The 12,496-nt window shown below is 40.7% G+C and overlaps 1 protein-coding gene across 1 annotated transcript in view; it reads left to right on the forward strand.

The window, feature by feature from the left end:
* The first annotated feature begins 2,052 nt into the window (after positions 1-2,052).
* The window catches only part of gorasp2 (golgi reassembly stacking protein 2), a 43,262-nt gene continuing 32,818 nt past the window's right edge, over positions 2,053-12,496 (forward strand). Inside the window, exon 1 of the mRNA XM_043693713.1 lies at positions 2,053-2,179. Coding sequence (XP_043549648.1) covers positions 2,117-2,179 — 63 coding nt within the window. The 5' untranslated portion in view covers positions 2,053-2,116. The remainder of the gene's footprint in view (positions 2,180-12,496) is intronic.

Here is a 12,496-nt window from a genome sequence, read left to right on the forward strand (position 1 = left end):
TGTCATTACAGACAGTGTCATTACAGACATGATCAGAACAAACATGGTCAGTACAGACATGGTCAGTACAGACAGGGTCAGTACAGACAGGGTCAGTACAGACACGGTCAGTACAGACACGGTCAGTACAGTACAGACAGGATCTGTACAGACAGGATCAGTTCAGTACACAGGGTCAGTACAGACAGGATCAGTTCAGTACAGACAGGGTCAGTACAGACAGGGTCAGTTCAGCACAGACAGAGTCAGGATCAGCTCAGTATAGACAGGATCAAGTTCAGTACAGATGGTCAGTTCAGTTAAGACAGAATTAATTCAGTACACAGGGTCAGTACAGACAGGATCAGTTCAGTACACAGGGTCAGTACAGACAGGATCAGTTCAGTACACAGGGTCAGTACAGACAGGATCAGTTCAGTACACAGGGTCAGTACAGACAGGATCAGTTCAGTACACAGGGTCAGTACAGACAGGATCAGTTCAGTACAGACAGGGTCAGTACAGACAGGGTCAGTTCAGCACAGACAGAGTCAGGATCAGCTCAGTATAGACAGGATCAAGTTCAGTACAGATGGTCAGTTCAGTTAAGACAGAATTAATTCAGTACACAGGGCAGACAGGGTCAGTTCAGTACAGAGGTAGACAGGTTCAGTTCAGTACAGACAGGATCAGTACAGTACAGACAGGGTCAGTTCAGTACAGACAGGGTCAGTTCAGTACAGACAGGGTCAGTACAGTACAGACAGGGTCAGAACAGACAGGATCAGAACAGACAGGATCGGAACAGACAGGGTCAGTACAGACAGGATCAGGATCAGTACAGACCGGGTCAGTTCAGTACAGACAGGTTCATACAGACAGGGTCAGCACAGTACAGAGAGGGTCAGGATCAGTTCAGTACAGACAGGGTCAGTTCAGTACAGACAGGGTCAGGATCAGTTCAGTACAGACAGGGTTAGTTCAGTACAGACAGGGTCAGGATCAGTTCAGTACAGACAGGATCAGTACAGTACAGAGAGGGTCAGGATCAGTTCAGTACAGACAGGGTCAGTTCAGTACAGATAGGATCAGTACAGACAGGGTCAGTACAGACAGGGTCAGTTCAGAACAGACAGGGTTAGTATACAACAGACTGGGTCAGTGCAGTACAGACAGGTTCAGTACAGTCAGGTTCAGTTCAGTATAGACAGGTTCAGTACAGTACAGACAGGGTCAGTACAGTACAGACAGGGTCAGTACAGTACAGACAGGGTCAGAACAGACATGAGGAGAAAGTGAAGTCTGCAGATGCTGGAGATCAGAGCTGAAAATGTGTTGCTGGAAAAGCGCAGCAGGTCAGGCAGCATCCAGGGAACAGGAGAATCGACGTTTCGGGCATAAGCCCTTCTTCAGGAATGAATCCTGAAGAAGGGCTTATGCCTGAAACGTCGATTCTCCTGTTCCCTGGATGCTGCCTGACCTGCTGCGCTTTTCCAGCAACACATTTTCAGCTCAGGACATGGTCAGTACAGACAGGATCAGTACAGACAGGGTCAGTACCAGACAGGGTCAGTACAGTACAAACAGGATCTGTATAGACAGGATCAGTTCAGTACAGACAGGGTCAGGGTCAGTAGAGTACAGAGAGTGTCAGTACTGTACAGACAGGGTCAGTACAGTATCGAGTGGGTCAGGGTCAGTTCAGTACAGACAGGGGTAGGGTCAGTTCAGAGAGGGTCAGGACAGTACAGACAGGGTCAGGATCAGTTCAGTACGGACAGGGTCAGTACAGTGCAGACAGGGTCAGTTCAGTGCAGACTGGGTCAGGATCAGTTCAGTACAGACAGGGTCAGTTCAGTACAGACAGAGTCAATACAGTAGACAGGGGTAGGGTCAGTTCAGAGAGGGTCAGTACAGTACAGAGAGGGTCAGGGTCAGTTTAGTACAGACAGGGGTAGGGACAGTTCAGTACAACAGGGTCAGTTCAGTACAGACAGGGACAGCCTGGATTAGCTCAGGGTCGGGCCCCAGTTCCTGACGTGTCGGCCCTTTCCCAGAATGCTGTCTTTGCCACGTATTGAGCCCGAGCGGATCCGGATCTTCGTGTGAAAACTTCACCTCCTGAGTCCGGCTGGTAATGGGGGGCTCTCAGAGTGTGGAAATACCCGGCGGAGGCAGCGAGGGATATCATGTTCTCCGAGTATGTAACCTGTTTGCTGACTGCCGGTGCGGCTCCCGTTGCGCTGACCGATCGGAAAGCCCCCTACCGCCCTGAGTCCGTAGGCAAAGCCGGGGATTGGGACGAGGCCTACTGCTGCTTCCAGCGTGGTTCAGTAACTTCCCAGCTAAAGGTGGATTCACTCACAATGGCAGGGAGGGTGTCTCTATCAGAGCCTTTAGCTGTTGAATTAAAAGGTCTGAGTTATTATAGCGCCGTCTGCGAGCTGTCTCAGAACACCCTTGTTGTGGCCCGTAGTTAGAGCCTCAACCCTCCCCCAGTTCAGAATAGCGTCGGTGAGACCTTCCTTAAACACAAGTAGCAATCCTAATGTGATCAGCATTTTGAAAATTAAACTGTTTTTAAAAATTATTTGTGGACCTCACCCTCAGATAGGGTGGACATGAATATTTTGGGGGGTGGGTCTGTTGTTGTTGGTCTATGGACTCTCGTCTCTTGCCATGAAACACAAACAAATTTTGCATCTGCAGAGAAAGTACAGACTGTTTCTTTGAATTAATTGTCCAGATCTTGGTATAACAAGATACTTTAATGTATTTTCTAAACCATTGACAAATTAATTTGGCTGTGTTTATTTTTGCTTAAAAAATTCACATCAATAAGTTTTGGAATGTGGCTGTGCTGAATTTGTTTTGTTTTAATGATATCTCGACCGTGTATACGTTGAACTTGTGTACAAGGCAACTGCAGGGCCTTACAAGTTACCTCATTAATCTGCCTGTAATTTTGGATTTGTAGCTCATTCATCTTGCTGGTTTTAGTGCTATCCATGTACTCTGTATTACATTACACCACTTTGCACCCTCTTCCCTTCATTGGCCTACACCAATGTTTCTGTGTTTAGGTTGAAAATCTGTAATGTACAATGTTCAAATCAAAAATCAAGTGAGTTCAAAAATAATTGGATCATAGTTGCACTTATCTAGTTATTAGTTTTATAGATTATATTTTTTTTGTGCTTAACAGTTTGTCCTGCAGCATGATTAATTGCAAATTTTGTGATGAAACATTTGACACGACTCTTTTCAGGAGTTTAGGAGGAAGTTAAAATGGAGGACTTCAAAGAGAGTAGTCTCTCATTTTATTCCCAGTGCTGTACACTAGCAAGAGTAGATGAAGGTAGCAAAGCTCAATATATGGCTTGAAGAATGGTGAATGAGGGAGGCTTTGGGTTCTGGAGATGTTGGGACCTGTTTTGGGAAAAAAGCACCTGTTGAAAAGGGATGGGTTGCATATCAACATGGTCTGAGAGCACGGTCCTCTTTGGGAGATTCATGAGTGCATTTCTGAAAGCTTTGGGGAAACTAAATTTGTGGATTTTGTTGTGGAGAGAGCACCAACTTTTAGATGTAGTAAAAATGAATAAAATCTGTAAATTTATACTACTAGGCAGAAGGGAATGGATCCATTTAGATGGGAAAAAATTAAGAAAAGCACAGAGGACTGGAGAAAGTTGTGAAGACTAATTAATTCCTGTGTATAAATAGTATGTAAATATATGATGTGGTAAAAATTGATTTGTACAGGTGTAGATTGTCATTTGGAAATAACATACCTGGCCCAAAGAAGGGCATGCCTGATCATTATTTCTTGATACAAAAGGTTCATGAAAAATAGGAACACGGAAATGGAAGTAGTATTCACAGTGACACTGCAGAGGGATCAGAGAAATAATCTATTTGGTCAGAGCTTAGAAACAAAATATCGTACAGTTACATTCCATGGTATAGTCTTAGGCAGAAGTGGGTACTGCAGATGCTGGAGATTAGAGTCAAGATTAGAGTGGTGCTGGAAAAACACAGCAGGTTAGGCAGCATCTGAGGAACAGGAAAATCGACGTTTTGGCCAAAAGCCCTTCAGATGCTGCCTGACCTGCTGTGCTTTTCCAGCACCACTCCAATCTTGGTATAGTCCTCGTGGGAAAGTTGGAGGAGGAACACAATTGCAAGCAATGTAGGAATTATAAAGTGGTTATAATGGGAAACTATTTGTCCAGATGTAGTTTTGAATAATAAAGGGCAGAGAGGGGCAAAAGTTCAGGAAAACTTTCTACAGTACTTTATTTCCAGTACAATGAGAAAGAAGGCACTCATAATTCTGGTTCTTGGAAAAGAGGTCTAGCATAAGTAGCAAAGCAGTGATCATTTTATCTTTGGGCTTAAGTTGTTCATGAAAGGAGTACCAGGAGTAATCCAGAGTGAGAATAATTTACTGAGAGAAAAGCTAACATCAGTAGGTTTAGAATAGAACTGGCCCAGATCAACTGGAATGAATGGTTGATAGGCAAAACTGTGTTTGAAAATGGACTGCTTTGAGAGAAAAGTGAGTTTGGTGCAAATTTTATTCTCATGAAAGGGCAATACAGGGCAAACAAATCCATGATTTGGAGATGCTGGTGTTGGACTGGGGTATACAAAGTTAAAAATCTCACAACACCAGGTTATAGTCCAACAGGTTTAATTGGAAGTACACTAGCTTTCGGAGCGGCGCTCCAAAAGCTAATGTGCTTCTAATTAAACCTGTTGGACTGTAACCTGATGTTGTGTGATTTTTAACTTCAAACAAATCCAGAGATCCAGGATGACAAAACTAATAGAAATTTACAATTAAGAAGATAATGCCTGCTTATGATAGCTGTTAGGTGCACAAAGCAACTGAGAACAAGGCTGAATATAAAAGATTCAGGGAAGAATTGAGAAAAACAACTAAGCAAATGATAGAGAATGGCAGCTAACAAAATATGGAATCCAAAAATCATCTTTTAGTTGAAAGATAAACTGTAAAATGGGCAGCAGAAAGATGGCTGAAGCTGAAAAGCAGATGGATCCAAAAACCAGATTTACACAAAGGCAGGGAACGTTGCTAAAATATTAAATGAATATTTTCCATCTTTGTTTACTAAGGAGTAAGATGCTGTACAGGTTACAGTGAAAAATGGGATTATTCAGACACTTGATTGGTTTGAATTTGAGGAAGTTATGGATAGACTATATGTACATAAAATTAATAAGGCAACAGCACCCGAATGGGGTGCATCTAGGGATACTGATGCAAGTGAGAATGAAAATTGAGGAGACACTTGCCATTCTTTTTGAATCTTTAGATTTGGGAATGATACCAGGGGTCTGGAGAGCTACAGTTATTACTGTTGTTCAAAAAAAGCATGCAAAGATAAGCTCGGCAAATAGAATCAGTCAGTTTAACCGTGCTGGTGGAGAAACATCTAGAAACGATAGATTGAGACAAATTTAATAATCACTTGGGTAACTGCAAGACAATTAAAGGAAGCTATCATTACTAGAGGGAAAATCTTTTCGACTGTCTTGCAGTTTTTTGATGAGATAATGGAAGTTTGCTAAGGGTTGTGCTGTTGATGTTGTGTATATAGACTTCCAGATGCATGTGATAGTCTTGTACAACAGACTTGTTGTGGACAAACTTGTACTCTGTGGAATAAAAGGGACAGTTGTAACATAGATACAGAATTGGCTGAATAACAGGAAACAGAGTGTAACATTTAAAATAATATTTTTCAGACAATAGGAAGGTTTATGTGGAGACTCTCCAAGGGTGCTGTTGAAATCTTTATCCTTCCTGGTCAATGTTTTCTCTAATTCCTTTCTTGGCTGCATGGGCCTCCGAGGCCGATACCAGTTGCCATTCAAAGAATGTGAGAGCTTAAAAGGAATGTTGTTCCTGGGATACATATGACCAAAGCTTTGGTACACAGAGCACAATTTCAAAAATTGCTGATTGTATGAAGCTTGAAAGCATTGTGAACTGAGAAGAGGATAATGTTAAACTTCAAAAGAATGTAGACCGATTGGTTGAATAGATAACCAAGTGGCAGATGAAATTTATTGCAGAGAAGTGCAAACAGATGATTGCTTCTGTATCATCTCAACACCTACAAATGGAGCTGCATTAGAATATTAATTCAATGAGCCACCACACACTGCAGTACCAAGGAACTATGAAGAGCAGAAGAAAACCACTTATACAGCGTATTCAAAAAGAACGGGTACCCAATGAACACAGTCTGCCGATTTCTCAGCAATAAACCCAAACAAGCAGACAAAATGCATCCAGAAACCCTAGCCACTCTTCCCCCTACATCAAAGACATCTTGGAAATGACTGGCAGACTACTCGGACTTCTTGGCATCATGGTAGCCCACAAACCCACCAGCACACTAAGACTGCAGCTAATGAACTTGAAAGACCGGATACAGACAACAAGCAAAACTAACGTCATTTACAAAATACCTTGCATGAACACTACATTGGACAACCAGGCAGAAAACTAGCCACCAGGATACATGAATATCAACTAGCCACAAAAAGATCCACTATCACTAGTATCCTTACATATAGATGAGGAAGGACACCACTTTGCCTGGGTCAACACATCCATCCTAGGACATGCCAAACAGAGACACGCACGACAATTCCTAGAAGCATGGCATTCCAACCGGAACTCTATCAACAAACACACCAATTGGGATCCCATCCATCCATCTATCTCTGAGGGAAAAAAAAAGGGAAATGACATAACCAACACAGGGAATGGCATTACCACAGAAAGTGACATCACCAGCCCAAGGAAATCTAAACACCTAAATAGAAAGCCGGCCACAACACCAGTGTTTCACTGGTGGCTCACTGATGACAACTAGTATGGTGAAGAAATGTCTGAAATAAAACCTTCCAGCTGAGCGAGCAAACTTACATCCAGAACCTCAACCTGAGCTACAAACCTTCTCCAAACTTGCTAACTTTTTCTGGTGGGTCTATAAAAATTGGTAAGAGTCTTTATTGACATGCTGAATTTCTTCATCCTCATGAGGAAGTAGAGTCATTGTTGTGCTTTCTTGACCGTTGCATCAACGTGGGTGGACCAGGACAGATTATTGGTGATTGTCAATCCTAGGAACTCGATGCTGTCGACCCATCTCCACCTCAGATCCATTGATATTGTGGGGCATGCCCTTCACCTTGCTTCCTGAAGTCAATAACCAGCTCTTTTGTTTTGCTGATGTTGAGGGAGAGGTTGATATCTTTACACCATGCCATCAAGTACTCTGACAAAACAGAATACAGATAAGAGACATTGTTTAAGATCTGGCCTACAATGGTGGTATCGTCAGTGAATTTATAGATGGAGTTAGGGTTTCATTTGGCTATACAGATATAGTAAGGGGCTGAGTAAATAGCCTTGCAGGGCGTCGGTGTTAAGTATTGTTGTGGAAAGGATGATGTTGCCTATTCTGTTTGATTGCAGTCTGTGGGTCAGGAATCTAGATGTACATGTGCATAAGTCAGTGAAAGCGGCAGGACAGGCTGAGAGAACATTCAAGAAAGCAATTAGCATCTCTATCAATAGGACTATAAAGTATAAAAGCAAAGAAGTTATGTTAAACCTGTATCAAACATTGGTGTAGCCTTAACTGGAACATTGCGTCCATTTCTGAATGCTATACTTTAGAAAAGATTTGAAGGCATTTGCAAGAGTAAAGAAAATATTCACAAGATTGGCCCTAGGCATGTTAATGTCATGGGGAGAAAGTGAGGTCTGCAGATGCTGGAGATCAGAGCTGAAAATGTGTTGCTGGAAAAGCGCAGCAGGTCAGGCAGCATCCAGGGAACAGGAGAATCGACGTTTCGGGCATAAGCCCATTCCTGAAGAAGGGCTTATGCCCGAAACGGTCGATTCTCCTGTTACCTGGATGCTGCCTGACCTGCTGCGCTTTTCCAGCAACACATGTTAATGTCATGGCCACCAATTGTGAAGAGAAAGGGGAGCCTTCAAGTTGTTTCTGGTTTTGAAACTTAATCAGTTCTGAAACTTTTTTATTCAAGTTATAATTCATACTATTAAGACTCTATTTAAAATAAAACTTGAATCTTTTAGTAAGAATGTATTGTTGAGTTTGAGGAATAGTTTCCAAGAAGAGTGAAGAGGGCTACATCTACCTGTGCTCAGCCTTGCTGGGAATGAATGCTAGACTGTAAAAATGTTCAGTTTTAAGAGCACTGACATCCTTCACAGTAATGAGCACAAAACATTTTACTTTCGAAAAATACAAGGAAAGGCTCGTACAGTAATCTGTCAAGAGGATTTTGTATGACACCTTTTGACTGAAGTTTGTGATTTGTTATGAGAGATAATGGCCAAAAATGATGGCTATGGGATTCAAGCTGGCTGAATGAACATCTGATTTCTGTTGAAATGTATACCTTTGTTGGTACAGAGATATGTTAACATTGATAGCAGTGGTTAAGTGTTTTTTTTTTGGCAATTTAAGCTTGAGCCTAATCAATAGCATTGCACAAATGTCTCATGCTTGGGTTTTACTTTAAGGTACATCTAATCAATTTTGTTTTAGTAGCCTGTTACCCTTCTTTAATCTCTAAATTTGAAGAAATAGCACTTGTCATAGAGCTTACAAAGGTTGTGGCGATTGCCATGGATATCATGATGTAAAAAAAAATCACTAGTCTGATTTGTAAGCTGTCTTCATTCCTGATGGATTACTCTTATCATGTTCACTTTTTCTGGAATCAGATGCCAATCTTTTATTTAGTACTAGATTTATTTACAGAATGCAATATTACAAATGTCTGACTTCTCACCAAACCAGGACCCAGTGGCCCATAAATCTTTCTTCTTCTGTGCTCAAGTACTTAATCAGCGTACATTCTTAGCCTTTATAAGACAATTAATAACCATTAACAGATTCCTTTTTTTTAAAACTTGAAACTTTACAACACGAACCAATCAAAGTAAGTTTTCCATATTCTGTGCATCTCATTTTAATACAAGGTGTTCCTCTTGTGGGACCTCCACTAGATTTTTGGTGCCAGCATTTCTTTTAGTCTAGAAATCCAGTAATGTTGGACAAAAGTCGTGTGTTAACTTTTTATTTAGAGATTTTCTTTCTACCATCTTTTACACTAGAAAGCTCAGTTGTTAGCCTTTTATCAGTTTATATATTTTGTTGAATGATGCAGTCCCACAGGGAACAATTATCTGTATAACATTCAATGGCAAATTATTCTTGGACCATGCCTTGTTTTGAATTTCATCTAAAATATTTGTTAAATAGAACCTCCATCCTATATTCTACTGGTGCCAGTGTTTCCAATGCTTAGTTCCTTAAAATCAGCTCTTTTTCTTAGCTTCCCAGGCCAAATGACATTTTTAAATTTCATCCACCAAGAATATTAAAAAATGAGCTACACCCTGATAGACATCCAGAAGGTGAGAAACATCACTATGAACAACTAATCTGATGACATCTGGGTCCCCAAATGCTGAAAGTTTGTCTGTATGTTTCACTGTATTAAATCGTTTCAGTATTTTCCCTCAAAACATTGTGTTTTATCTTGTTTCACAACTGTACTTGATTCCGATAGATCAAACTGGCAAATGGACCTTTTGGGTGAGTTGTCAATTCAACTGTCCAATCAAAATTCTTAATTGCTCTGTTGCTTCTTTAAATAGAAGATTGTCTTTCTATGACAACATTGTCTATCAACAGGCAAATAATACATTCTCAATAAAATTATTGATGCAAGCTTATTTCAGACCTATTGTATTGAAATCTTCATATGAAGGTTTTAAAATTTGTTTTCTAATCCTAAACTCTCCTTTAATCTTATAAATAAATTATAAAAAATGTATTATAACAAAATTCATAGAAATTATCAACGTTTTTCCCTTTTGTGATACCAGCAGAAGTTGGTTGGATCTGTTTTCAATTGAGTACAAGGCAGTCCTTGAATTAATCTCGAAGTACTGGAGAAACTCAGCAGGTCTGATGACTGTTTCTCTCTCCACAGATGCTAACATTTCAACTCCAGTGACTCTACTTTGGAACTTTCGTTTTTATTGGAGAAATGCGTACCTTTTGAAACTGTAAATTATTCATGAATACTCATGAATCTATCTGTAAATATTTTGGGCTTTATTTCTACATTGCCACCCTTTTTAGGCTCTAAGATATGGAGAGTGCAGTTAAATTTGAGTAATAAGACAATTACGATTATAGACTGAATTGACAGAGCTAATCAAAAGTAGAGAGTCTGGTACCAGAAAAATACAGCAGATCAGGCAGCATCCTGAGGCTCATTCCTGATGAAGGCCGTATGCCCGAAATGTCTAATCAAAAACCTTATTCACCTTGACTAGCCAAAAAAACACTCTGTGCAGGTATCTTTCACAAGTTTCACAGAATTTAAGTTTATCACAATAAATACAAAATAATGATACTTGAGTTAGTTTGGTGCATCAACTTGTGACTTCTGGCTGACTGGGCATATGTTTTTTATTTTGTTGATTAAAATTCTCCTGTCTTTCTGCATGCTAGTTTAGCAAAGATAATGGCTTATAAACTCTTATCAGCCATCACCCCCGTGTGGAATTAGAGGCATTTCAAGCAATGGCTTATGAAGGTTTAACAACTCATAATCAATCGTGGATTGACTGGACTGTGTATGCCCAGTTCCTGATTGGTTTTTTAAGGGTGAGGGTCATTTGCTCTATATCACTTCCTTTGTCTTCTGACTGGTTCCCTCAGATATCAATCATTTATGGGAACATCCTGAATATAAGAGGTATGGTTAGTAAGTTTGCAGATGACATCCAAAATTGGCGGTGGAGTGGATAGTGAAGAAGGTTATGTTGAGAGTACAGAGGGACCTTGATCAGACGGGCCAGGGGGCGAAGGAGTGGCAGGTGGAATTCGGTTTAGATAAATGTGAGGTGTTGCATTTGGTAAGGCAAACCAGGGCAGGGCTTATACACTAAGGTCCTCAGGAGTGTTGCTCAGCAAAGTGACCATGGAATGAAGGTTAATAGTTCCTTGAAAGTAGAGTCGCATGTAGACAGGGTAGTGAAGAAGCTGTTTGATACCCTTACCTTTATTGGTCAGTGCACTGAGTATAGGAGTTGGGATGTCATTTTGTGGTTCTACAGGACATTAGTTAGACCACTTTTGGAATACTGTGAGTGATTCTGGTCTCCCTGCTACAGGAACGATTTTGTTTCAAGAAAGAGTTGGATAGAGCTCTTAAGGATAGTGGAATCAAGGGTTATGGGGATAAGGCAGGAACAGGATACTGATTGAGGATAATCAACCATGATCATAATGAATGGTGGTGCTGGCTCGAAGGGCAGAATGGCCTACTCCTGCACCTGTTGTCTATTGTGAAAAACGTAAGGGCTCTGAAGAGATTTGCAAGGATGTTGCTGTGACTGGAGGGTTTGAGTTATAGGGAAGAGACTGAATAGGCTGGGGCTATTTTCCCCAGAGTGTCAGAGGCTGAGGGATGACCGTACAGGGATTTATAAAATCATGAGGGACATGGATAGGTTGAATAGCCAAGGTCTTTTATTTTCCCAGGTGAGGGCATATGTTTAATGGGAGAAGGGCATGATATATAAGGGGCTGCTTTTATATGCAGTGGGTGTGCATGTATGAAATGTACTGTCAGAGGAGGTGATGCAGGCTGGTGGTACTATAACATTTAAAAGGCACCTGGATGGGTAAATGCGTAGGAATGGTTTACAGTGGTAGGGGCAAAATGCTGGCAGATGAGACTAGATTAATTTAAGATATCTGTTTGGCATGGATGAGTTGGACCAAAGGGTTGTACGTCTCTATGATTGTATGACTCCTTATAGCTTTTGAAAATGTGTTGCTGGAACAGCGCAGTAGGTCAGGCAGCATCCTTCCTGAAGAAGGGCTTATGCCCGAAACGTCGATTCTCCTGTTCCCTGGATGCTGCCTGACCTGCTGCGCTGTTCCAGCAACACATTTTCAACTCTGATCTCCAGCATCTGCAGATCTCACTTTCTCCTTATAGCTTTTCCCTGTTAGTGGAGTTCTGTAAAGTTTTTAAGCTTTTAGGCACTACCAAGGTACAGTGATCAATCTAAATATTATGGAGAATTCTAGTGCCTGTCTGTTTGTGACTTCAGTGACTACCAAGTTAATTAAAAATAGCAAAAGATATACAAGTTGCTCCAACATAAAGATTTGTGCAGAGTATGTACCAAAATCAATTCGTTGAGACTACCTGTACATTAAAACTGAAGCTATATGCTAATACTTTCAATCATTACATATATACATTCAAAATTACTACATAACTAATTACAGAAGCGAATTCCAAAGTTTGTTTTATAAAAATTACATTAGCCATTTCTCATTTAAAACAATTGTTACAGTTAATTCTTTTCAGACATAATTCTACTATAAAAGTAAAAATCTGTTCC

Source organism: Chiloscyllium plagiosum, chromosome 7 (genome assembly GCF_004010195.1).
Source record: "Chiloscyllium plagiosum isolate BGI_BamShark_2017 chromosome 7, ASM401019v2, whole genome shotgun sequence".
NCBI classification, from domain to species: domain Eukaryota; kingdom Metazoa; phylum Chordata; class Chondrichthyes; order Orectolobiformes; family Hemiscylliidae; genus Chiloscyllium; species Chiloscyllium plagiosum.